The 26741-nt window shown below is 49.6% G+C and overlaps 1 protein-coding gene across 1 annotated transcript; it reads right to left on the reverse strand.

The window, feature by feature from the left end:
- Positions 1 to 7639: 7639 nt before the first annotated feature.
- Positions 7640 to 22008, reverse strand: LOC128575880 (sodium-dependent phosphate transport protein 2B-like). The gene is made up of 12 exons (XM_053577649.1): positions 21897 to 22008; positions 21671 to 21805; positions 20605 to 20733; positions 18821 to 18964; positions 17077 to 17188; positions 14562 to 14757; positions 13803 to 13898; positions 13004 to 13124; positions 11812 to 11979; positions 10759 to 10875; positions 10542 to 10666; positions 7640 to 8176 (listed from the first exon to the last, which is right to left on the reverse strand). Exons 1-12 carry the CDS (start codon positions 22006 to 22008, stop codon positions 7640 to 7642), a joined length of 1992 nt encoding a protein of 663 aa, XP_053433624.1.
- Between the last annotated feature and the right edge of the window lie 4733 nt (positions 22009 to 26741).

Here is a 26741-nt window from a genome sequence, read left to right on the forward strand (position 1 = left end):
GGAAAGTGGGTACTACACTTTGGCCCAGGGCGAGACCAGAGTTAGGGCTGCCATGACAGTTCACAGAGAGGAAGGGCGTACTTTAACAGCAGACAGCAAACCATTGGAATCTTTCTTGGGCTTTTTGCAGAGCAAGTAGCAGGGATCATAAACTCCTCTTTCCTCATTCTCGGTGGAAATTAATCTTGCCAAGACAATAGAAGCCCACAGGAGAAACCTTCCCATCCTTCCAGCAAATGAAGGGATCTCCATGAATCTGGACCAGTACATGTACTCTGCCTTCCCTCTTGGCATATGGCTGAACAGTCCTGACTCCCACTGGCCACTTACAGATGTACCAGACTCCTGTCTGCTCTCATGTGTGCCCACGAGTGTCCCCCTCCCACCCTGGCATCTCCCAGTTCTTTCCTCAACAGAAATCTTCCCCATTGGCACAACTTCCTGGGTTGTACCCATCTTTAGAAACTATCCTTCCTGGCTCGGCGCTTGTAGTTCAGCGGTTAGGGTGCCAGCCACATACACCAGAGCTGGCAGTTTCAAACCCAGCCTGGGCCTGCCAAACAACAATGACAGCTACAACCAAAAAGTAGCCGGGTGTTGTGGTGGGTGCCTGTAGTCCCGGCTACTTGGGAGGCTGAGGCAAGAGAATCACTTAAGCCCAGGAGTTTGAAGTTGCTGTGAGCTATGATGCTACAGCACTCTACCAGGGGTGACAAAGTGATACTGTCTCAAAAAAGAAAAAAAAAAAGAAACTATCCTTCCATCTTTGATCTTTGACTTCACATCACTGTCTTAGCTACCGTCCCGTTTTTCTTGCTCTTCTTTACAACCATTTACAGCAAAATGCCTCAAGAGTCATCCATATTCCCTCTTCGCTTCTCTTTCCTCTGTCCTATTCTAACCAGGCTTTTGCTTCCGATATGCCACTAACACAACTCTCATCAAGGTCACCATTGGCTGCCATGTTGCTAGACCCAAGGGCCAGTGCTCAGATCTCTTACTCTGGGATGGTCATGGTCCTGCCTTCAAATGCTTTCACCACTTGGCTTCTTTCCCGATAGTCTTCCTCCATCACTGACCATCCAGTCTCAATTCCCTCTCGCTGGAGTCCCTTCCTGACCTCTGGGCATGTCCAAGTGATCCAGGGATTTTCAGCTCTCTTCCATTCAGGTCTTAGGACACTGGCTTTCAAACTTCTGACCATCACATGAAGGCTATAACCCAACTATAGCACAAGACTATGGGGAAAGGGCCTGGGGAGGTTTTGGTGGAGGGAGGGTAATGAGTGGGGCCACATCTACGGTCCATCTTAGAATGGGTACAGGCGAAACTTACTAAATGCAGAATACAAATGCCTACATACAGCAACTAAGAAAATGCCATGAAGGCTACGTTGAACAGTTTGATGACAATATTTCAGATTGTATATGAAACCCACACATTGTACCCCTTGATTGCACTAATGTAACACAGCTATGATTTAACAATAAAAATAAATTAATTAAAAAATAAATAAAATATATATTGTGTACTTAAGCTCATGAGTTGGACACTAGCCTGAGCAAGAGAGGGATCCCATCTCTACTAAAAAAGAAAAACTGAGACAAGAGGATCACTTGAGCCCGAGTTAGAGGTTGCTGTGAGCTATGATGCTAGGGCACTCTACCCAGGACGACAAAGTGAAACTCTGTCTCAAAAAAAAAAAAAAAAATATATATATATATAATATATATGATAGTTATTTAGGAGAATGTCCCTTTTAGTAAATGCATGCTGATCTGTTTCTGGGTAGAATGTCATGATATCTGCAATCTACTATCCAATAGTTCAGGAAACACATGCATAGGAAGGCAGATATGAGAAAATGATAACAATTTAGAATCAAGGAGCTGTAAGTATGTGTTCATTGTAATTTTATTTCAATATTTCTGTACATTTGAAATTATTTATAATAAAAATTTGGGAAAATGTATATAAACAAACAAACTTCTGACCATGACTCACAGTAAGAAATATATCTTATACCTAGCCCAGTCCATGCACATCCACAAAATACAATGGAAATAAAACATTTCATGAAGCTATGACCAACCTTACTATAATATTAACAGCACTCTAAAATTTTCTATTTTCCAGGCCCACTTCTCTACCAACCCACTCTTTCCCTAAATTGTTATTATCCCAGACCTTCTCAACCATGGCCTCCTTTTTCTCTGGGACATCTTCCTTTCTGAACCCTTCCTAGTTCTAAGGTCTCTGGGTTCCTTCTGCACGCGTGAACTTGTGCTGTCTGAATCTGTACTTTATAGATTTACTTACATAAGCAGTTTTGATGTAAAAAAAAATTTTTTTTTCTATTTCATTTCTTGTCTTTTTTGAAATACTGGTCAGGACTACCATGGGGTGATGAAATTAACTTCATCCACCTGAAATGGGTGACTACTAATGTAGCATGAGAAACACTGCCTTAGTCTGTAAATACCCATAAAGGACCTTTTAGGTGCTGACAACTTCCAAATTGCTCATCTTTAGCCTGGACCTGAGCTTTAGACATGAATCTCAAAACTGGCTACTGAACAGGTCTCCTGAGTGCCCCAGAGGCCGGTCCCACCAGCCTTTCAAATCTGACATGCCCCAAACCCAACTCTTGACTTCCTTGGGCTTCATAGCTCAGTAATGATTTGCTCAGTTGTTCAGATCACAAGTTTAGAGCCTGGCTGGGTGCAGTGGTTCATGCCTGTGATCCTAGCATTCAGGGAGGCTGAGGCAGGTGGATTGCCTGAGCTCAGGAGTTCAAGACCAGCCTGAGCCAGAGAGAGACCCTGTCTCTAAAAAAAAATTGCCGGGCATGGTGGTGGGTGCCCATAGTCCTAGCTACTTGGGAGGCTGAGGAAAAACGATCCCCTGAGCCCAAGAGTTTGAGGTTGCTGTGAGTTACAATGCCATGGCACTGTACTGAGTGTGACAAAATGCGATTCATTCTCAAAAAAAAAAAAAAAAAGTTTAGAGCCTGCATTTGTACCCCTTTGACTTTTTTAACCCCACAAATGAGGAAACACTCCCAGTGGCTCCATCTTTAAAATACATCTCTGGACCAGGAATGGTAGCTCTCAGCTGTAATCCCAGCACTCTAAGAAACTGAGGCAGGAGGATTTTTTCAGGCCAAGAGTTTGAGACTAACCTGAGTAAGACCTCATCTCTACAAAAAAAAAAAATTAGCCGGGAGTGGCTGCTTGTAGCAGAGGCTCCTCAGGAGGCTGAGGTTGGAGAATGGGTTGAGTCCAGAAGTTGGAAGTTGCAGTGAGCAATAATGACGCCACTGCACTCTAGCAGGGGCAAAAGGAGAGAACCCTGTCTCAAACAAGAAAACAAAATAAATACGTCTCCTTTCTCAGATTGCCCTCTGCAGACTGGCAGAATCTTAGCTAAAAAATAACTTAAACGTGGCACTGGGCCAAGGAGACTTATGAACCAAGGTTATTTGGGCCCCCCTGGTGTGGAAATGAAATGGCCTATGTAGATGTTAGTAGAATTGTTATCACTTCATACACAAACTTTGATTTTCCTGTTTTCCCCTGTATTACAAGCATTTTTTTCTTGTCACTAAACGTTCCTTGAAGGTATTGACCTCATAGCTTACAAATGCTTTCCAATCGTGATGAGGTCTGGACAGAGAAACAGCCACCTGTATCCCCATCTGTCCCAGATGGTCCTGCATATTTTAGGGACCCCCGAAATAGCTGATTCTCTCATTCGTTCATAGGGTCTTGTGGATTCCTCCCTAAGGGTGAGGTGGCCCTATCTACCCTGAGGGGACCTACCCCTGTTCCCCATTTAGTCCCCCAAAGCCAAGAGAGAAAAGCAGAGTCAGTTAATTTATCCTGGAGGCCATACCACAGGCACTCAAAGGCTACGAGGTCCCCTTATCCATCTCTTTGTCTGGAGGAGGGGCAAAGAGAGGCTCTGTGGAGCCAAAGGAATATCCCTGGGACCCTGGAAATTACTATATTTGCCAAGAAGAGAGCATAGACACATGACAGCCCAGGGTTAAACTCAGGATTTATCTGGATTTACCTCCATTAATCTTTGAAACCACCCACATGCTGGATCCATCGTTATTCACATTTTGTTGATGACCTTTATCAGAAAGTGTGATGTCAAATAGAATGCTAGACCTATTTTCCAACTTTCAAGCCCCCTGGCTCATTAATTCCCACAACAATCCTAACTTACCTGGTACTTTTAGCTCTGTTTTGTAGACAGGGAGCTCAAGCTTAGAGGATTCAATACTTTACTGTTGGTTTTTACCTCAATTACAAATTAGTTTCTGGTCCAGCCAGACTAAGCAATTTCTCGCACAAGCAAACTTATTACTCTGGACAGGAGAGAACTTCCTTGTCCACTACCAGCTAACACAGTCTGCAGGGCTGGAGAATGCATACCTCCTGGGACGACTGTCCAGCCTGCCCTCTATCCATCACACACGATTCTGACACCCTACCCTCCACTACCTCCCAAAGGCCACCAGGACTTGGGAGAGCCAGGTACACTGTGGTGGAGGTTCTAGATGCCTCAAACCCAACACCTTTTCCTACCTAGGAAGAAGCCAACAGGAGCTGGAAACCACCCCTGTCAGAGGAAGACACTAGGTCTTGTAGGTTGAGCTTGGTCCCGCCCTCACCTGCCACCCATCCTGATCTAATCAACTTGGCTCACATCCTATGGCTGGCTTAATCCTTTTTTTCTCTGGTTGGGCAATGCTGCTTTGAGCTTGTTCCTTGGTTCTTCTCACACTCATCTCAAATTCCTTGTTCTGATGCCTCATCTGAGCAGGTAGTCTGGCTCACCCACATGTGCTACAGGAACTAGAGACCAAGACACTGGACCAGCCCACCCCGGCTTCTCCCACCAGGAGAGAGGATATGACATTGGTAAGACAATTCTACAACTTACCTGGGAAAATAGAAAATAAAAAAAAAGAAGGCCAGGGACAGTGACTCCTCTCTCACCTGCCCAGGTGAGGCACCCGAGCACTCTTTGAGGCTGAAGAGGGAATCTGGATTCTGATGCTGTCCCCTTGGGCCATCCACTAAGTTCTCAGCAGCTGCTGCATCTTTACCATTAAGTGGAAATAACTCCTGTGTCCTCAGGCTGCACTGAGTCAGTGAGGGTATACTTGGGGATGGCTATGGGGGGGGACTCACCTGCAATGCCAATAAGAGTGTGAGAGGGATCTCCAGCTTCCCTGGAGTCCCTGCAACAGTCATCACATGGGACTCCTGTGATCTGACTAAGAAGAGATGAGTTTGCTCAGCTTGGGAAAAGGCCCATCCTGGCAGACCAGGATTGTCTTAGAGAAAATTTCCATGACAAGTCAAGAGACTACGAAAGGAAAGCTTCGCAGTGCTAGTTCCTACACACTTTCCCTCTGCGTTTTGACCAAGGGGCCTCACAAATTAAGTAGTTGACCCTGGTGGAGGATCCTGCCATTAACCAGGGAAAGACCTCACATTTTTACGAACTAGACCCTACGAGGTCTTGATTTACCCGTATTCAAATGCAACACACTCTTTTTAGGGTTTATCTTTATTTGTCCCTCCCTATAATGAGTAAAAAAATATAATCAGTGAAAATACAAGGATTTGATTTTTTTTAAATTGTCATGCTACAAAGATGGCCACAGCCCCTGCCCAGGTTTAAACTACTAATTTACTGGGGCTCAGTCGGTAGGGCGCCGGCCCCATATACCGAGGGTGACGGGTTCAAACCTGGCCCCGGCCAAACTGCAACCAAAAAATAGCCGGGCATTGTGGCGGGCGCCTGTAGTCCCAGCTACTCGGGAGGCTGAGGCAAGAGAATCGCTTAAGCCCAAGAGTTGGAGGTTGCTGTGAGCTGTGTGAGGCCACGGCACTCTACCGAGGGCCATAAAGTGAGACTGTCATTACAAAAAAAAAAATGAAAAAAAAAAATAAACTGCTAATTTACAGAATGTGCAGCTTGGGTGCAGCCACTGAGGCGGGCTTGAAAGGCAGTAACACAAAATACACAGACGTTCTTTCCTTACATTGCACAGAAGAACCCCAACTTAGTTGCAACTAACAGCACTATAGGCACAAATCCCCTGATCATTTACTATAAAACCTAGGATAAAGGCTATACAGAAACGTGACTAGAAATAGAATATAAATAGCTTCTATTAGGGAAGTGTTAGGTACATGGGGAGAAGTGGGAAGAGGGTTAAGTCGGATGCTCCAACCCTTAAGACCGGGTGTGTGTGTGGGGGGGGGGGGTGTGGTTGGTCAGGGGCGTGGCTGTGAGGGGCGTGGTCAGAGCCCTGCCCACTGCCTTTCCCTTCAACGGGCCGCAGCTCCCTGGCCTCGGCTGGTGGGCACGTGAGAGGGTCAGCAGCAGAGGTGTGACTAAGACAGGGGCTCTAGAAGGCACAGAGAAGGCATCTGGGTCGAGCAGGGCCATGCTCCTTTCACTCACGGACACGTGCACAGCACTGCACTGCAAGGTCCCCGGGCAGACCAGGCTCTTCCCTCCCCCACAAGAAAATTCTGGGCATTTAAAGGCACAGGAACCGACAGGGGGCAGGAGACCAAAGTTCTACAGGAAATTGGGAAAATGTTTGGAAAGAGATTCCAGTGGATGCTTGAATAGATGGAAGGAAGTTGACCACTTTGTCTGGCCTAGAAAACCAAGCTACACAGCAGTGGGGGGACGAAGAGAAGGATGGGAACCTGTCCATCCACAGATGGACCTGGGATTCCGGATGAGTGGTGCTGGGCAAGGGACTAGAGAACTTGCATGTCTTATCCCAAAAAATCCAATGAACATTTTTATCTGATCAAGACAGTAGCATTAGTCAATATGGTTTCTATATTAGCCAAATTCAGAAGAATGTGGGGCTCTTTGGGCAAAATGTCTCCCCAAACTCTCTACCCCTACCCCATCTGTCCAGCTCAGGAGCGGGCCTCCCTCCCAGAAAAAGACAAACAGGTGAGCCAAAGTGGATCCTGAACCTCTTTCTGCAGCTCATGTCGGCTCCCACCCTGGAAGTGTGAGGACAGACACCACAGGTGAAATATTTGGACTGCTGCACCTGCCCAGGTGAGGGACCCTGACAGGGCATTGCAGAACACTAGGAAGTGGGTCAGACCCGCACCTCTGGATGTCCCCGAGTTTCCTAACAATTATGCTACATCCCCTGACCTGGTGGATCTGGGGCAAGGCTGGCTGGGAGCAGCTCTCTAGCCTGAAGGCACACACGGGCATACACACGCCCATCCACCTGTGAGAACCTTCCATGCACTCCTCTCTGGGGCCTTTTCTTAACAGAGAGGAAGGTTTACATTTAAAAAGGGTCCTACTGAGCATCCAGTTTGGGTGCAGACCTGATCATCTGTCCAGCCAGGCTCACTGAGTCTCCCTCAGTGTGGTCCATGCCTTCCTGGCAGTGGAAAACCAAGGAGCCAGAGGCTGAGACACCACCAGCCCGCAGGCTGGTATACGGGGTGGGCAGGAGGGAGTAAGGACCTGTAGTGACTCCACTGGTTAACAGGGGCCAGATCTGAAGGTAGAAGGGTGCAGGTGGGGAAGGAGCAGACCTGAGGTCCTTCCCTACCCCAGGGCCTCCTTAAAAGGAGGTGCTGGCAGAGGTCATCTTTGGGTCTGGGGCACTGGCTTGGGACTTGACTTCTATGTCATCGAAGGCCTTGATGGGGATACCCTGTGCCTCCTGCCCCTCCTCCAGGTCCTCACAGCACTTGCTGCAGCGGCAGCGCCTCTGGCACAAACTGGTGACCGAGGAGATGACGCTGTCCCAGGGCTTCAGCGAGTGCATCCACAGGGGCAGGAAGTTCCAGTTCTGGAGCTTCTTAGGCAGGACGCGGGGGCAGCGGGACTGCAGGAGCTTGAGACACACCACCAGGAGGAGGACGAAGAGGATGGGCGCGCCCACGCCCACCAGCACCGGCCAGCCGGCCAGCGAGAGGCCGAACACAGACAGCGGGATGAGAAAGAAGAGGAAGATCAGGTAGAAGACGGCGAACCAGCGGTACTTGGCGGAGATGTTCCCCAGGCCTTTGGCCAGGCGGATGGGCAGGCGAGTCAACGGGATCGGGTAAAACAGCAACATTCCGGAGACGTTGAAGAAAAAGTGGCACAGGGCGATCTGCAAGGCAAGAGGGCAGGACGGTGACTGGGGGGCATGGTGGGAGGATCAGCTAGTGGGCACGGGCAGCAGGGTCACGGCCCCCTTGTCTCTGTGACTCAGCTCAGAGGGCACCCATATCCCAAGGACCTACTAGGTGCCAGGAGGAGATCTAGGGGAGGGAGTGACTGAGCTGAATCACGCTCACAGTTGAGAGCCCAGCCATCCTCTAGGCCCCCTGCTGCCCAGGGCCTTGGCAGAGCCATTGAGAGTGGGTGGGGCAGAAAGAAAGAAGAGCTTAAGGGATCACTGTTCTCATAGCTCGAAGGTGCATTCTAAAGAGAGCGGTGAGGAGTGATGGTTCCAACTACTAAAAAATAATAGCAGCAGCAAGCATGCCTGGAGAATGCTTGCTGTGTGCGAGGCATGTCCTGTGGACCATTTCACTCCTTAAACACCCTATGAAGTGACAACCATCATCTCTTGATCTATGAGAAAATGGAGGCACCACGCCATTAAGTTGGTTTCCCAAAGTCACACAGGTGGGAGTTGGTAAAGCTGAGATCCGAGCCCCAGCAGCCTGGCTCTTGATGCCAGACACTGGACCTCTTTCCCAAGTGCGGTGCCCCACTTTCCCAAGGGCCAGCTCTGTGGCTGTGAGCACTTGGAGTGTGGCTGGCCCACACCGAGACCTGCTGTAAGTGCAGAGTGCACAGCAGACTCTGAAGACCTGATCCACAAAAGTACAAAAACAATCTCCCTAATATTTGGTATATTGGTTACATATTCAAGTGATAATGCTTTAAAGAAATACACGATTCAGGGCGGCCCATGTGGCTCAGTGGGTAGAGCGCCAGCCCCATATACTGAGGGTGGCAGGTTCACACCCAGCCCCAGACGAACTACAACAACAACAAAAAAAAAATAGCTGGGCATTGTGATGGGTGCCTGTAATCCCAGCTACTCAGGAGGCTAAAGCAAGAGAATCGCCTAAGCCCAGGAGTTGGAAGTTGCTGTGAGCCGTGTGATGCCACGGCGCTCTACCAAGGGCGATAAAGTGAAACTCTACAAAGAAAAAAAAAAGAAATACATGATTCGAATGGATCTGTTTCTTTTTGTTAAATGTGGTTACTAAAAACTCTTAAACTATACTTGTGGTTCTAAGGAGCTTACATGTTCACCTTTACATTTGGGTTGCGAGCATTGCTTTAGGCACCAGTTCTCAACCCGTGGGTCGAGACCCCTTCGTGACAATGAAAATACATCACGGCATTAGGAAGGTTGAGAACCGCGGCTTTAGGGCCTCCTTGGACCTTAATCATGACCCTTATGAAAGAGTCTTGTGGGCGGCGCCTGTGGCTCAGCGGGTAGGGCGGCAGCCCCACATGCTGAGGGTGGAGGGTTCAAACCCAGCCCCGGCCAAACTGCAACAACAACAACAAAAAATAGCCGGGCATTGTGGCGGGTGCCTGTAGTCCCAGCTGCTTCGGAGGCTGAGTCAAGAGAATCGCCTAAGCCCAAGGATTTGGAGGTTGCTGTGAGCTGTGTGACGCCACGGCACTCTACTGAGGGTGATAAGGTGAGACTCTGTCTCTACGAAAAAAAAAAAAAGAAAGAGTCTTGTTCTCTTGTTTGGGGAGTTTTTTAGCCAGTCTCACTATGTCACCCTTGGTTATTATGATGCCGTAGCGTCATAAAAGCTCACAGCAACCTCAAACTCTTGGGCTTAAGCGATTCTCTCGCCTCAGCCTCCCAAGTACCTGGGACTACAGGTACCTGCCACAACACCTGGCTATTTTTTGTTGCAGTTATCATGGTTGTTTTAGCCAGCACGGGCTGGTTTTGAACCCACCAACGTTGGTGTATCTGGCTGGCACCATAATCACTGTGCTACGGGAACTGAGCCATGTCCTCTAGTTTTTATGGAGGGTACTGATGTCCTAGGGATTTTGTGTACAGATCACGGGACAAGGATTCAGATCACAAAGGTCTCATCCAAAGTTACCTGGTTGATCCAGTCAGGTGCCCCTGACTCTTTGAAATCCCAGGCCCATGGCACAGGTGACCTCTGCCAACCTAGTCAGAGTTTACCAAGTGGGTGGTAAGAAGATTGGGGGACTGTGGGGGACTGTGCTTCCTAAATATTCTTTTTGCATCTCTGTCCCAGTGACACGAGTCTCACTGTCTCTCTCGGAAGCAGATGGCTTTGACTGTCCTCATATCCAGCTGCTCAAATTTGTCTCATGGAGCTCCTTCTCCCCACCTGACTTCCATCTTCTGGACACATCAGGGAAATGGGCTGCTCTAGTTAGAAAGTGGTTTGCAAGACCACACATAGGGTTGGTTCCCACCCCCAGAAAGCCCCTGTCCCGGCAGCACATCTCACCTGGAGGGAGCTCCGCAAACTACTGCCCGGGCTGGCCAAGGCAGCCAGGATGGCCGTGGTGGTGGTGCCGATGTTGGAGCCCAGCGTGAGCGGATAAGCCCTCTCGATGCTTATCACACCGAGACCTGCACGAAAAACACACCGCATGAGGCCTCAGCCCTGGGAAGGCAGAGAAATGGCAGCGGCCGTCAGAGGAGAAAGCCAAGGACAAACTCACCGATCAGCGGGGTCATGGCAGACGTGAAGACAGAGCTGCTCTGCACGATGAAGGTCATGGCCGCCCCCACGACGATGGCCAGGTAGCCAGTCACCCAGGCAAAGGGGAAGGGGAAGTCTGGGAGACAAGAGGAAAGGAGGTGTCTCAATCAATGCCTCTGGGGAATGAGTGGTGGGAGGTACAAATGGCTTCCCCAGAAGACCCCGGGACAGGGGCTGGGCTAGAAGTGAGAGTTTATAAACAGCCCTCCCCACCATACATGCAAACTGGATGAATAGAGCAGTCTTTCATCCCATATTCAGATGGTGAAACCAAGATGTGGGTGATTGTTCCCAAGACAAAAGCAAGATTCAGGGCAGGAACCTCCTCCCCAGGATGCACTCAGAGCACTGAGGCCTCACACTGCCTCCCCTGCCCTGCACACCTTCCCCCTTCTTTCCACCATAAGGAGAGTTAAGATAATGAGGTAGCTGGGAACACCGTACTGTCCCAGCCCTCTGTCCCTCTGGCACCGGATCAGGCCCTGCAAACCCCACAGGACCCCAAAGATGCTCAGGTCAAAACAACCCCTCAAAACAACCCAGCAGGGAGATTTTCCTGGCTGCTCTGGGCCAGAGTCTCCGTGGCTGCCTCAGCACCAAGATGTATTTATCTAGAACCACATTGTCTTCCAAAGAGTGAAGGGAAGTTTGCATGAGGGTGGACACCTGTTACCCTCTTCTTGAGGGGTCCTGACAGACTCAGGAAAGTCCTGGGCATGTGGACAAGCTGCCAGGAAGGAAGGCATGACCCTGGGCCCTCGGGATCTTGAGCTCGCTGCTTCTCAGGACCTTGTTAACATGAAGCAGCAGCCTGAACCTGCTCCCCAGACCCTGCCCAGGACTCCACGAAAGATGTCAGCTGTGAATGATGCCTGACCTGCTGCAATGGAGCAGATCTGGCAGAGAAACTCCACAGAGACCCCTGGGAGATGGGAATCTAATGAACCCTCCACTCCCAGTGGCCCAGGTGACACCGTCCTTTAAGGCTCAGAATTGGAGGCAGTGTACCTACCAGTGTTAAGAGTCTTCTTGATGACAACCGCGAACTTTCCTTTAAGCATGGAGACCAGAATCTTCACAATCATCATCAGGCAACCGCAGAGGACCAGCAGGGAGATTATGAGCAGAATGATGCCCACAGCAAGATCCGGGAGGTTGAAATTCACAAAGATATGCTGGCCTGAAGAGATCGTGGAGAACCTTGTCAGGAGACTGTGGAACCACAGCTCCCCAACATCCTTCTCTCTCCCACTAATAGAATCCTGATCACTCACTCGACATACTGTAGCCCAAATAAAGACGAGCCTTCCCAGCGTCCTTTGCAACTAAGTGTAGCCCCTGAGAATGTGTTCTGGCCAGTGGGAGCTTATGAGGCCGGTAACAAAGTGATGTCCTCAAAATCACACACCTAGCCAGAGGCAGACCTAGACCTCTAGCTCAGTTTGTCACTCTCTAAAGCCCATGTTGTTTTCTCCTCGTGACATTTTCAAAGTGTTACGGGGTAGAATAGGAAGTTATAACAAGGGGCATTGCCATTGCTGATTATAAAACCTCTTGTTTTTCAAATTCCTACTGACTATTTCAGTACACCATGGTTGTACCAATGAATGTATTACACCTCAAACAGGGAAGGTGATAAGTTACCTTTATTTGGTTGGGTAAAGAATACCTGGAATATCAAGGTATATTGCCCAGAATTAATGTCAGGAAGATGAAGGGAGAGAGAGAGAGAAGCAGAGGGCGTATAAGGGATAATGAAAAGAACTAAGAAAGTCTGTGTAGAAAGGAGCCCAGGGGCAAAATTACAGCTTATTAAAGAATCAAGCAAATACACCTAATGCCTTGGTTCTGTGCTGCAGCTCCAGTGGCCTAATGGAGGCACATGGGTCTCAAACTTTCCTTTGAATGTGGCTGTCTTCCCCCCAATTTTTGACAAAGGGAAACCCAGGAACACAGAGGGAGTACTCTGGAATCTGAGGTGTTATGGAGTTGCCAGGAGTTAGGCTTCATGTCCTGGTTCTGCCCCTTCCTATAGACTTTGGGCCCATCCCCCCGTCCCTGAGGCTCAGTTTCCACTTCTGTGAAAGCTTGTTGCTCATTGCCTGATGTAGGGCAGGTGATCAGTGACTCACTATCCTAGAAAAGAAACTCTGTCCACCTTCCCTGTCACCTGCCCCAGTGGCCAATTGGATGAGACAACTCACATTTGGCAATCTTCTCCTGGTGGGTCACGTTCTTGATGGTCCAAGTGTGGGTACCGTTCATCCAACCGAGCAAAGGGGAGGTGCAATTTTCAGGTGAGGGGACTGTGACATTCATCTGAGTCTGGAAGACAAACATGACAAAGTGACAAATGCCCACTGTACTAGGTTAGTTGGCAACAGGGAGCAGGGGACATGTTCAGTGCCTCTTATCATAACTTTTTTTTTTTTTGAGAACTTGTTACTCATCTTTATTAGAAAGCTCCTAAAACAACTGGGGACAAATAAAATCAGCTTTACCTTTCAATTACACCTAGTTTTACATTTAGTGTCTTAGCCTTTAGCACTCCACACAACCCAAAGACATATGCACCCTAGAAGGAAGGGTAGACTCCTGCCCTGGTGCTGAGGAAGCTGGCCTGGTTCCCTGACATAGGACGGCAGGAATGCCATGGACCTTCTAAGGGAGAATACTCGGGAAGAGTCTGGGAAGTGAGAGATGCCTCCTGCTCCCAGCACTGTGATGGGCTATTTTAATAGGTCCCTCCAAAATTGGGAACAGAGAGGCAGCCATGAATAAGGCTTCTCCAGGAGACATGGAAATAAGGCTACGGCAGGAATAAGGTGTCCACAGGGTGGAACAGGGCTAAGGAGATCTGTCTGTCCTACTCTTGAAGCATAGCTGGCAATCAAGGACTCACTTGCTAGATGAGCTTTGATTTCTCAGGCACCTTGAACGCAGATTTTGCTTAAAGTTCACACCCAAGGGTTTACCTGCAGAGAGATACTCTTTGATACTCACCATGTTGGTAAAAGTTTTGCACCATATCTTGATCAGACTCTTGTTTTTGGCTGCTTTATCATTCATTGCAATTTGGCTGATAACTTTTTTATCCAGCTGTGGAAAGCAACAGACAGACAATGGTCAGCAGTGACCTCAGAATTCATTTGGGACAGAAACGTAGGGGTTGCAGCGAGAAGAGTCCCCACAAAGTGGGATCCTCTCTCCCATGGTGGAGCAGGTCCATGATGAATGGGTGAATGAGAGGATTGTGTGAGCACAGGCACTGCTGTGTAGGAAACAGACGGGAGATACTTGCTGAATGAATGAATGACAGGGAAACCAGGTGGGAGTGAAAGCACAAGGACCCAGCTGGCCCTCCCTCCAAGGCCACGTCCCCAAATCCTGTCATTTCAACCATGGGACAGGCCCCAGGGAGCAGAGGGGTGAGATGGCCCCTGGCAGGAAGGGCCAGTATCCTCCCTTAGCAGGAGTAAGGTAACACTTCATCTTGAGTAAGTCACTGGTGTTGAGGACAGTAGGGGGAACAAAGTGATCCCAAGTGTCCAGTCATAAGAAGCACCTCCATCCCCAATAAGGAGACACGTCATTGGAGTCAGGGAAACATTCAAGGCCAGTTGTCTGCCAAGTGTCTCTGATGTTCAGCCTCCCTGCCCACAGAGTAGAGTCCATAGACTCGTCTGTCTCTGCCAGGTCCAGGGGTGGAACATGGAGTGGGTGAGTGATTAGTTCCTTTCCCTCTGAGAAGGGGCTGGTTACCCGGATAATGAGCTTTGTGAAGGGATCTGTGATGACTTTCAGAAGCGCCGGGGCATCTTCTCCATTCTTAAAGTGAAAGGTCTCCACCACCAGGTGGGTCAGCATCTCCAGGTAATGGGTGGCAGCCTCCAGGGGCAAGAGCACGAACACTGAGAGCCAGTTGAAGAAGTCGTGCACGGTGGCACCTGCAAAGGCCCTGCAAGAGGGGACCACACAGCAGATTAGTCAGTGAGTGGGCTGGCAGGTCATCACTTATATCAACAGCCACTGTCCGCTAGGGTCATCTACATGGCACACGTGTACAATTTCATTTTTGTTAAAGTTGTAGATAGAACCATTCCCATTAGCCAGATGAGGACTCTGAGGGGACCAAGCAGGTTATGGCCAGAAAAATTGGGTTATCAGCTGCCATTTCAAAGAATTGGGCAAGATTGTGGGCATGGCGGCTCACACCTGTAATCCCCGCACTTTCAGAGGCTGAGGTGGAGGATCACTTGAGGCCTAGGCAACACAGGGAGACCTTGTAACTAACAATTAGCTAAGCATAGTGGCACCTGCTCTCATAGGTACAAGAGTTCATAGGTACAGGAGGCTGAGGCAGGAGGATTGCTTGCCTCCAGGGGTCGAGGTTGCTGTAAACTATGACGCCACAGCACTCTACCCCAGACCACAGATTGAGACTGTCTCAAATGATATAAAAGTAGATCTTAAGAGTCTGATGAAATACATGACGAGTTTCTATAGGATTCAAGGCCTTTGCAGCTGAGGAGATTCAGAGACCTCGCCTTAACTATTTCTTATCTCCAGCTTAGGAAACTCTGCTCTAAATTGTTTTCCCCTCACTCAATGAAAAAGATTTCCTCTAAAAAAAAAAAACTCTGCACACCGGGGCGGCACCTGTGGCTCAGTCGGCAAGGCGCCGGCCCCATATACCGAGGGTAGCGGGTTCAAGCCCGGCCCCGGACAAACTGCAACCAAAAAATAGCCGGGCGTTGTGGCGGGCGCCTGTAGTCCCAGCTACTCAGGAGGCTGAGGCAAGAGAATCGCTTAAGCCTAGGAGTTGGAGGTTGCTGTGAGCTGTGTGAGGCCACCGCACTCTACCAAGGGCCATAAAGTGAGACTCTGTCTCTACCAAAAAAAAAACTCTGCACATCAAAATATAAATGAAAGAACATGTGGGGCTCTGCGCCCATAGCACAATGGTTATGGCGCCAGCCACATACACTGAGGTCCGGGGTACAGTGCTGTGGCAGATTTGAACCCGGCCCAGGCCAGCTAAGCAACAATGACAACTACAACATAATAACCTGGCACTGTGGAGGGTGCCTGTAGTCCCAGCTACTTGGGAGGCTGAGGCAAGAGAATCGCAGCCCAAGAGTTTGAGGTTGCTGTGAGCTGTGACGCCATGGAACTCTACTGAGGGTGACATAGAGAAACTGTCTCAAGAAAAAAAGGAAAGAAATAGCACGTGGGGCATGACCAGGTAGAAATTAATAACCAGGGCGGCGCCTGTGGCTCATTCGGTAAGGCGCCGGCCCCATATACCGAGGGTGGCGGGTTCAAACCCCGTCCCGGCCAAATGCAACCAAAAAAATAGCCGGGCGTTGTGGCGGGCGCCTGTAGTCCCAGCTACTCGGGAGGCTGAGGCAAGAGAATCGCTTAAGCCCAGGAGTTGGAGGTTGCTGTGAGCTGTGTGAGGCCACGGCACTCTACCGAGGGCCATAAAGTGAGACTCTGTCTCTACAAAAAAAAAAAGAAATTAATAACCACATGGGAGAAAACACTTAACTTCACTAGTAATAAAAATCTTTAGCAATTTACTTGCTTTGTGAGTGTTTGAGAGAATAATTCTTGCTCCAGGAACCTAAGGGGGCTGCCTGAGCCACACAGGCAATCACATCACACAGACAGGCTGGGAACCTCTCCCACATTTTAATTAACTCTGGAAAAGGCCACTCACGGTGGAGAAGAGGCCAGGCAAAACTACTAATTTTCACATTCACCTTTGTGGAAGGAAAGAGTTTCCGATACTCAGTCTGCTCTGTTTTCAGACTGTTGCACCCACAACTTCATTTTGCCTTTTACTGATATGTAAGTGAAGAACAAAGAGAAACATGGCGTGAGCTGAAATGGCTAAGAATGGAAGTTTTAATAAGCCGTAATTACTTATGACTAAGTGAAACAACAAATTCTTCCCCAAGCGGCCTTGTTTCAACTCCACCACCCAGCAGGTGAGTTTCTAGCCAGAGCTGACTTACACTGGCTGAGATCTGACTGTGAGCTGGATGCTCTGCTAACCGTCTGCACACGTGGTTGCATTTACTGCTGAGGACAGCACGGTGCTGAGCGGTACTATTATCCGCACCCTGGTCAGCGTGTGATCCAGTCCTACCTGTGCCCTCTGTGACCTCTTCTAGGAGCTCTGAGAGTGAGCCCGACAAGCACGTTCCCACCAGCTAGGTAAAGGCAGCTGCAACAGCACGTTCCCAAACCACGGGCCTGACCAGCCTCCTACCTCCTGAACTCGCTCCGGTCTCCTGCCTGCATGAGCGCCACGATGGTGTTGGTGATGGAGGTCCCGATGTTGGCCCCCATGATGATGGGGATGGCCGCCCGCACAGTCAGCACTGGAGGGAGGAAAACAGCCATTAGCAAGTTTAGGAAGGCAGCCTGGGTAGGTTCCCACATGGGCCAAGACGGCTGGACTCATCCCTGCTGGTGATCCCCAACGCAGAAGTGCTTGTCCTCTATGGGGTCATGGACGGCATTGCAAATCTGATAAACTCAGGGGGGTGTCAACACAGAAACACGCATATGTGCAAAAAAACTTTCTGAATGCAATTTGGGGCAATTCACAGACCCCCTAAAGCCCTTACATTGGCCTCACTTTAAAATGCCTCTCTCAGGCTCAGCGCTTACAGCACAGTAGTTACGGTGCCAGCCACATACACCAAGCGTCGTGGGTTTGAACACAGCCTGGGCTACCTAAACAATGACAGCAGCATCAAAATAGCTGGGTGCAGTGGCAGGTGCCTGTAGGGGGTGCCTTTAGGAGGTGCCTTGGGAGGGCTGAGGCAAGACAACTGCTTGAGTCCAAGAGTTTCAGGTTGCTGTGAGCTGTGACGCCATAGCACTCTACCAAGGGCAAGAGAGTGAGATTATGAATCCACAAAAAAACAAATATATATATATATATATATATGCCTTTCTCAGTTCCTCCCCCTCCTATCACGGAGGCAAGGCCCCCTTGAAGGGCAGGAGGCAGCCAATGTTTAAGGACCCCGGTGATGACCTCACATGTACAGTTGAGTCAGTTGTACACAGCACAAAGTCTCACCTTTACAGTAATGTCATTCACATGAAACTTGTCTATTTACTAGACAAATTTTCAACATTATAATTCTTTCTCTACCAAAATCAGCATATTGGCTGGGTGCAGTAGCTCACGCTCCTGTAATCCTAGCACTCTGGGAGGCTGAGGCGGGTGAAATGCTTGAGCTCACGAGTTCGAGACCAGCCATAGCCAGAACGTGACCTCGTCTCTAAAAATAGGCGCATTGTGACCGGCGCCTGTAGTTCCAGCTACTTGGGAGGCTGAGGCAAGAGGATCACCTGAGCCCAAGAGTTTGAGGTTGCTGTGAGCTGTGACGCCACAGCACTCTACCGAGGGTGACAAACTGAGACTATCTTACAAAGAAAAAAGAAATCAGCATATTGCCTGAAATATGTAAGTAAAATATTTCAAAGATGAAATTCCTTTATTGAACAGAACCCAGAAAAGGTCTAGTTAAATGTTGGTTTGGGCTGAAAAATAATCAAATAATCAAACTCATCTGCCTCAGAGGGTCTACCCAACTTTGGTAAATAAAGAATCCAGCAAGCACAAGACTGAGTGCCATCTGCCCCAAGCACAGCGGCCCGTCCCGGACACCTTCTGCAGTGACGGGAATGTTCCACGTTTACACGGTACAGTAGAGTAGCTGCCAGCCACGTGTGCAGCTGAGGAACTGCATTTTATATTTTAAATTTAAATCAACGGCAGTTCCATGAAATTTAACAGCCACATGTGGCTACTGGCTCCTTGGCTGGACAGCAAAGTTCTAGAGAACTCGGATCTGAGCCCCGAAGCATGGAGGTCCATTTCCAGATCCAGGCATGGAAATGGACACATGACGGTGGCTGGGATCGAAAGTGGGACACAGCACAGAGGGATCAGTAGGGAGACAAGGGGTATGGCTCAGAGTGAATTCCGGACTCACGCGAGGAGGCCACCATGCTGACGACGATGGACGAGGAGGTGCTGGAGCTCTGCACGAGGACGGTCACCAGCACCCCGATCACCAAGCCAGCCACAGGGTTTGACATAATGGAGTTGTTGCTTAGGAACTGTCCAGCCATCTTCCCTGAAAAACAAATAGCCATCACATGACCGGGAGGTGAGGTGGGAGCCGGGTGGACATTAGCCCCGTGGAGGCCAGCTGACTGCAGTTCGGGAAGCCTCAGCTCCTGTCGCCTGTGCACTGTCAGCATCTGGCTCTTCACCCCCTCCACTCTGCGCCCTCCCACCCCTGAACAACTCCCTAGGTTGACAAGCCCTTCGCCAGCCCTCTTCTACCATGAACCTGGCCTCAACCCTGCACTGGGCCCAGGAGTGCCAGTGAGCCACTCTATGCCCTAATCCCTCTGCCCCTGGGATGTTTCCCCAGTTCAGAAGATTTATCCTCTGAGAGTGAATTTTCTTTTTTTTTTTTTTTTTTAGAAACAGAGTTTCACTCTTTCTCCCTGAGTAGAGTGCCATAATGCCAGAGCTCACAGCAACCTCAAACACTTGCACTTAAGTGATCCTCTTGCGTCATTTTTTTTTTTTTTTAGTAGGGACAGGGTCTCACCCTTGCTCAGGATGGTCTCAAACTTGTGAGCTCAAGTGATCCACCCACTTTGGCCTCCCAGAGTACTAGGATTATAGGCATAAGCCTCTTCACCCAGCCTAAGAGTGAATTTTCTTCTGTGTCCACCAATAGACCTAGTCCCAGCCCAGTCCCACTCTCCTAATTAAAAGCTAGGAGAGTGATTTTTCCAGAGTATGCCTCTGAGACCATCAATTCCCTGATCCACTGTATAAAGAAGACAGGACCAGACTGATGTGTCTGAAATGATCAGAGAGCAAAGCCCCTTCCTGACACTGCCATGGACCAGGAGAGGGACAAGCAGTGTCCAGAAAGTCAGTTTTCCCCTCATGCCCCATTACAAACACCCTCTCTCCGACCAACTATTCCAGGACCCAAAGATGGGGTCTCAAGAGAAGGACCAAGCGGATGTAGGAATCCATGGACCTTGTGCCACCTGGACTTGAGACTGAATCCCACAATTCTGATCCCAGGCTGTGAGCCTCAGGACCAGTTAGTCATCTCTGAGCCATGTCCTCTCCTCTATAAATGGGAAGGTCTTGGCAGGGAACACCTGTGAGAAGGCCCCTGGAACAGCCTGAACCCGGTAGGGACTCAGAGTGCTGAGGACAAAGGTAACCATGCACGTGGTGACCTCACTCTGAAGGATGCTCACTGCTGAGACTCACTCAGTCCCCAGAGACATGTGGGCTACCACAAGGCATGCAGGGTCCCCAGCCTGGGGAACCCTCTCAGCCCCCCAGCAAGGGCTCAGCTTTGACTTCTGAACCTGCTATGTCATAGCAGCTATGGGCTGAGAGGTGCTCTCCTGTCCCAGCACCTCCTATGGCAGGGACAGGCCCAAGGACACCAGGGATCCCTCAGGTAAGTCTCATTGTCAAATAGTGTCCTGACTGGGGGGTGTGGACAAATGGCTTGGAATAGGCTCCAGCCCTGGCCCTGGCTAAGCCACCTGAGGCAAGGCCTCCGTTTCCTCTCCTATATGATGGGAGACTTGGGCCTCATGGGATGATGTGAGCTGGGTTCCAGCCTCCCACTCTGGGGGCTGCAGCTGGGAAGGGTTCCCTGTGGTGCTACTCTCTGAACCAAAATGAATCTTGAGACCCTGACCCGGCCCGCTGCGCCTTCATCCCTACCTCCAACCAGCTGGAACGCGCTGCTGAGGACATCCAAGGAGCACACGAACAAGTAGAGAAACCCCAGGAGCAGAAGGAACTTCCCGATGCCTTGGAAGACACAGATGATCTTCCCTCTGGTGTCCCTCTCTGTGCGGGAAGCAGAGAGAAAGGCGGGATGGCTTCTAGTGTCTGAAACACTGAGGTTTGGCAATGAACTCCCCCAGCAGCACCCCAGCCTGGAGGCTGTGATCTCTTCCGTCTAGCAAGGCTCAGAGATGCAGTGCATCCGTCGCTGCCACACCAGTTACCATGGTGGCCCATTTAGTGGAAACCATTGTGAAGCGTCTCTGTGGGGTGTGCAGGTGGGGGAGGGGCTCCGTGTGGTCTGGGACCCAGAAAGGCAGATGAGGCTCCGGGCTCAGCTGAACCGCGGTGCCACTGAGTGAGGCACTTAAGAGCACTGGCCACCTGCTAAGTGCAGGGTCAGAGATAATGGCTCTCCAAAGCACCTTCGGAATAGCACAGAGTATTTTCTAGAATGTGGTTGCACGGTAGCAGTAACAGCCGCCATCTGTGCAGGGCGTGGGGCCTCGTGCACCCTGGGTGCTGTGTGTTTGACTGCTGTCTTCTCCGCTCACTTTCAGACATTTCTCCCCCGCCCGCCGCCTTTCCCCTCCTGACTGCCTGCTTCATGGACGGACCCTGCGTCCTATATTCACTCGGGAAAGAAATGTGGTGCTTGTTGCACCCCCGCTGGCCTGCCATGCACGGCGTCTGGGTGAGGGCACCCCTCTGAGAAGCTCTCTGAGAGTAGGCCCTGGTCTGTCCCCCACGGGTTCCACAGCACTGCCACCAGCGCCTGGAACCTCATCAGCATGCAGTGAATTATCAGGAGCAAGGCAGCGTCTGCTGGTTATACCTCAGTGCTGGAACAATTTGTTCAGTGAAAGAAAAAACAAGAAATTCCCCAATCACTATGTTCTGCTGGGTCATGGACAGGAGCTGGCATTTCTTTACAGGATGACTAGTGGTGTTCCTGGGTGACAGTCCCTCTCCCACCTGCCCTGGCTGGCCTCACTTATACCTGACCACTTGATCCCAGTGTCCCGAAGGGCAGGCAGGTCCCAGGGGTCATCCACTTCTGTAGTCTCCTCTCTCAGCGCAACTGTGGAGTAGGATGGAAGAAGTTCAATCTTGGTGACAGAGGTCTTGGTGTCATCTGCCCAAACAAGCCACAAAAACCATGAAGAAGTAGACCTGAGACTCTCCGTGTCCCTGCAAGACACTATACTCGAACCAGGCAAACTTACTTTTGTGGGTGCCCTGGCCTTTGTCGGTGCTGGGGGGCTGCTGACTCGAGGCCTCTTCCATGTACTCGCTGGGATTGGGCTGGGCATTTTCCAGCTCAGGCTGAGAAGCCATGTTCTGTGAAGGAGAAAGCAGCTTTAGTGCAGGCGTGGGAAGGAGGTGCACCCAGCTGTCCAAAGACGGAGAACCTTCAGGGAGTGAAAGGAAGGACAGGGTGCCATGCTGATGACTCCTGGTGTGGGATCTCACCCGCCATGTCTCACTCCTTTGTGGTGCCCTCTCAGCCACTCCCCAGGCTGTCACTAAAGCAAGCCACTGAGACGAGCCCATGGCGAACCTTATGAAACCTCATTCAGGGCACATGATGTGTAAGCACCTCCTCGTGTGAGCTCAGGCACATCCCACCTGCTCTTCCTACCACCAGGGTCATGTGTAAATGTATATACAATGCATAGGAACTGGTTTAAACCCAGCAGTGCTACTTAGGAGTGGGTGTGCATACACAAGGCCCTCATGCCTCTGAACATAAATGACCAGTCTATAAAATGGCAAAAAACCTTTGTTCCCTGCAGGGTTATGAGATTGAAAGTGATATGACATTAATGGTGAATAAAGGTCTGGAAAGTGACTGCCATCAACCAGGCATCCAATAAATAGTAGCAGTTATTACCGCACCATGCTGCCTGGATTAATGGACCTTTGTCAGAACCACATTCTTTCCAGGCTGCAGTAAAACCTCCTCATAACCCATTTTCTCCACGAAGCCTTTCTCAGTCACATGGTTCCAGACACACCTGACAGTCCGGTTGTGGCAGTTCTTGTCCTTTGACGCACATTAGACAAAGCAGTCCAGGGACTCTCACAGACAATTCACAGAACATAAACACAATGGCTAAAATACATATTGAAAATTAAAAGCTTGGCCTCACTAGCACTCCACCACATGTGAGTTAAAATAGAGACAAATTATCAAAGAAATAAACAAAAAATCAAAATGTGACATGCTATGCTGGAGAAGATGTTGTGAAATGAGCACTGCTGGAAACTCTGGAAAACAGTTGTCAAAAATGTCTAAAGTCCTTACATTTGGGTGGCGCCTGTGGCTCAAGGAGTAGGGCGCTGGTCCCATATGCCGGAGGTGGCGGGTTAAAACCCAGCCCCGGCCAAAAACCACAAAAAAAAATAAAATAAAATAAAATAAAAAATAAAGTCCTTACATTTGTCATACACCTGTGACCCAGTAATTCCACTTCTAGGAATTAGGAATCTCAGAACATGTGCTCTCAGACCAGGAGACACCTGACTTGCTCTAATCACCTCTTCTAAGAAGGCCTCCAAAAACTGAGTATGACTCCTTTGCTCTTCTTTTTCCTAAATCAACCTATTTCCTACATACTAGAATGCAAGCTCTACAGAAAAGGGGGCTTTGGTCTGTTCCTCACTACATCCTTGGTGTCCGGGCAAATTTACAATGTACAGTAAATATTAATTGATAAAATGAATGTGATATGCACCAAAAAGATATTTGCTGCTGTCATTTCTAGAGTTGAGAGATTTAAAAAATAAAGAAAATATACGAACTCAAGAAACTGCTTTAGAAAAACTGAATGACAGGCACTTTTTTGGTCCCCACAGCATCATCTCAACAGGATCCAGAAATGTTCCGTGGGGTTCAGGGTGGACAGTGAAACTGTGGGTGGTATTCTTCTATAATTTCCAAATTTTTAAATAATTCTTTCAAAAAGATGCAGCTTAACCCTCAGACCTGCAAACATAAGGCAATTTCAGGGACACCTATATCATTTCTGTTGCTCATGTTGACAAAGCTGGAGGCTAGAAACGGCTGACTCTGTGAGCCCCATCACAGGGGCTTTTACCAACTTGCTGAGCCCAGGGAAGCCTTTCTTGACTCTCCCCACATGGCTGCAGGGCACGGCACATGCTCCTGTGATTGAGGATCATCGTCTCCCAATCACTAGTTTCCATGAAATCACAGAATAGGTCTTTGATTCCAGTTTAATAAGTGCTCACAGCGCAACAGGCCCTCGTAGGCTTTCGGAGCAAAATTCTGGGACCTGCCCAGTGCAGACTCAGGCTGCCCCAGGCATGGCCTCCCAGCCACTCATAAAGGGAGGTGCTATTGTTCCCTCCAACACAGATGAAGGAACTCAGGCATAGGGTTAAGTATCTTATCCAAGGTCCCAAGTGGTAAGGCCTAGAACCCAGGTCTGCTTGAATCCCGCCTTCTTCTGTGGGGTTGGGTGACTTCTAAGTGCCTTCCGGTACCTAGGGACAGGCTGCTTGCTAATGTCCTGTCCCCTGGAGCTTCTGGGCCTGTCCCAGGGTCTGAGTCAACCGCAGGGCTCAGTGAAACACCAGTCTGCTCAGAGCTAACGGCAAACCTGAAGCCAAGGCTGCTGTTCCCAAGGCCTCCTGGATGGGGCTCCCCTGGGGGTGCACTGAGCAGGGCCTGTGCAGGGGAGAAGGATGCAGAGGCCAAGGCTGACTTGGGCCAACACCAACCCCAAGCTAAGGCTGCCATGTGGCCAACTGTCCACTCACCCCCGCCCCCTCATTTGGAACAGTACAGATTAGAACAGTCACTTCTGTGACTATTCTAATGGGAGAAATTAACAATTTTGGTGCTCTCAATTTCCATCAGGCACTATGCCGGGTACTTGACTTACTGTAGAGGTTGGGGAACAAGCTTGAGCTCCACCCCCAATGCACTATCACTGTGGATAAGTCATTTGACCTTCCTTTCCCCCCGTTTTCAATAAGTATATGAGGAATATGATATATGGGACCTGCCCTCACTGGGTCACTAGGAAGCTTTTTATTTTTTGAGACAGAGTCTTAAGCTATCTCCCTCGGTAGAGTGTCACGGCATCATAGCTCACAGCAACTTCTAACTCTTGGTCTCAAGCAATCTGCTTGCCTCAGTTTTTCTCTTTTTAGTGGAGATGAGGTCTTGCTTTTTGCTCAGGCTGGTCTCAAACTTGTAAGCTCAAGCAATCCACCTGCCTCGACCTCCCAGAATACTAGGATTATAGGCATGAGCCACTGCCAGGCCAACCAGGAAGCTTAAATGAGTTAATTTCCATAAGGCGCTTTCAAGGGTAATCTGCTAAATGAATCCATTTATATCACCACTCAGCAACCCTGAGCGTTAGTGTTCTTCTCAAGTGAAAGACAATTAAGCTGAGCCCCTCAGAAGGGTGAGGCTGCTTGGCCTAAGGCCACAGCCACAAGTTGAGAGTTTCTCTGACCTCTGAGTTTCTGCTTAACTCTCAGAGACTACAGGACCTGGAGCACACGAAAACTCAGCCTGCCAAGGGTGGCACCTGTGGCTGAAAGGGGTAGGGCGCCAGCCCCATATGTCAGAGGTGTCAGGTTCAAACCCAGCCCTGGACAAAAAAAAAAAAAAAAAAAAAACTGTAAAACTCAGCCTGCCAGGTGTGGTGCAGACATACCTGAGTGAATGAATGAATGGCAGAAAGGAGCATCAAAACTGAAATGGTCCTGACTTAGTCTCTGCACTAGGCCAGTGGGGAAAGCACTTCACCCTGGAGAACGAAGCCAGTGTCCCACTTACTAGATAGACACCAGTAGCCAGGTGTTGTAGTCCCAGCTACTCGGGAGGCTGAGGCAAGAGAATCTGTCACAGCACTCTACTAAGGGTGATAAAGTGAGATTCTGTCTCTAAAAAAATAAAGAAAAAATAGACTCCAGGAGGGAAGCAGGGGGATTCCATGGTCCAGGTCTCAAGGCAGCACCTCGTCACTCAGACACTAGCACAGAAGCACTCAGCCAGTATTCAGACCTTGAGGCCTCTGGTCTTCATGTTCATGGGCCACTTGCAGCAGCCATCAAGTCAAGTTCACCCTAACTGAGACCTGACTCATCCTTTCCCGATCACCCCAGTCATTTCCCTACACGGTACTCTCCTGTTTGTGATTCCTGCCATCATCCTTCCAGATCTCAAATTCATTTCTTACTGTCCCCAAGCCCAAGCAGCACCAGACCCATCGATTCCACCTGGGGACATCTCCTGGCTCTCTCGCCTGTGCTTCCTGGTGCCACCTCCCTCACCCGGGCCTCAGCAACTCCCGCCTTGGCTAACTCAGCAGCCTGTTGGACTGGTCGAAGCCCCGGTGTCTCCCCAAAGGTTGGCACTCCTAACACATAGCAATGGTGGATGTCACCTGATTCCCAGGCCTTTCTAGGTCATCACCCCCTATATAACCCTCTCTTCCGGTCACTTCTCTCAAATTGGGACCCTGAACACTCCCTGCGAGTCCCACCTCTGCCTTTTACAAGGTTTTTGCCAGGTCCTTCTGTCCCTCCCTCCTGCACCTGAGCTCTCCAGCCCTCTCTGATCCTGCCCTCCTCCTAGGTCCTGGCAGTGCTACCTGCGTGACTCCCCTGGACATCCTCCATCGTGACACTGACATTGTTGAATCGATTTCTAATAACGACTACCATTTAATGAGCACCAGAGTCCCAGCTGCTGGCATATATTATACCATTCAATCTTTATGCAAGAAAGGGATTCTGATCATACCAATCTGGAAATGGGAAAGCCGGGAGCCCAGACAGGTGAAGCAACTCCTTCAAAGTTGTCCAGCAGGCAAGGGACAGGGCCCTTATCCTCAATGGCCTCGGCTATGACACAAACCTGCCTTTTCCTCCTGGAGATCTAATTTAACTCATATAATTGGGAAAAGGTCCTATTAAGTAATCTGACTGGATGATTTACATCTGAGATATGGTATGTACATGGGGCAAGCTGCTTCTTAACCTAAGCACTTTGACATTTGGGGCTGGGCAATTCTTTGTTGTGAGGG

Source organism: Nycticebus coucang, chromosome 23 (assembly GCF_027406575.1).
Source record: "Nycticebus coucang isolate mNycCou1 chromosome 23, mNycCou1.pri, whole genome shotgun sequence".
Classification (NCBI taxonomy): domain Eukaryota; kingdom Metazoa; phylum Chordata; class Mammalia; order Primates; family Lorisidae; genus Nycticebus; species Nycticebus coucang.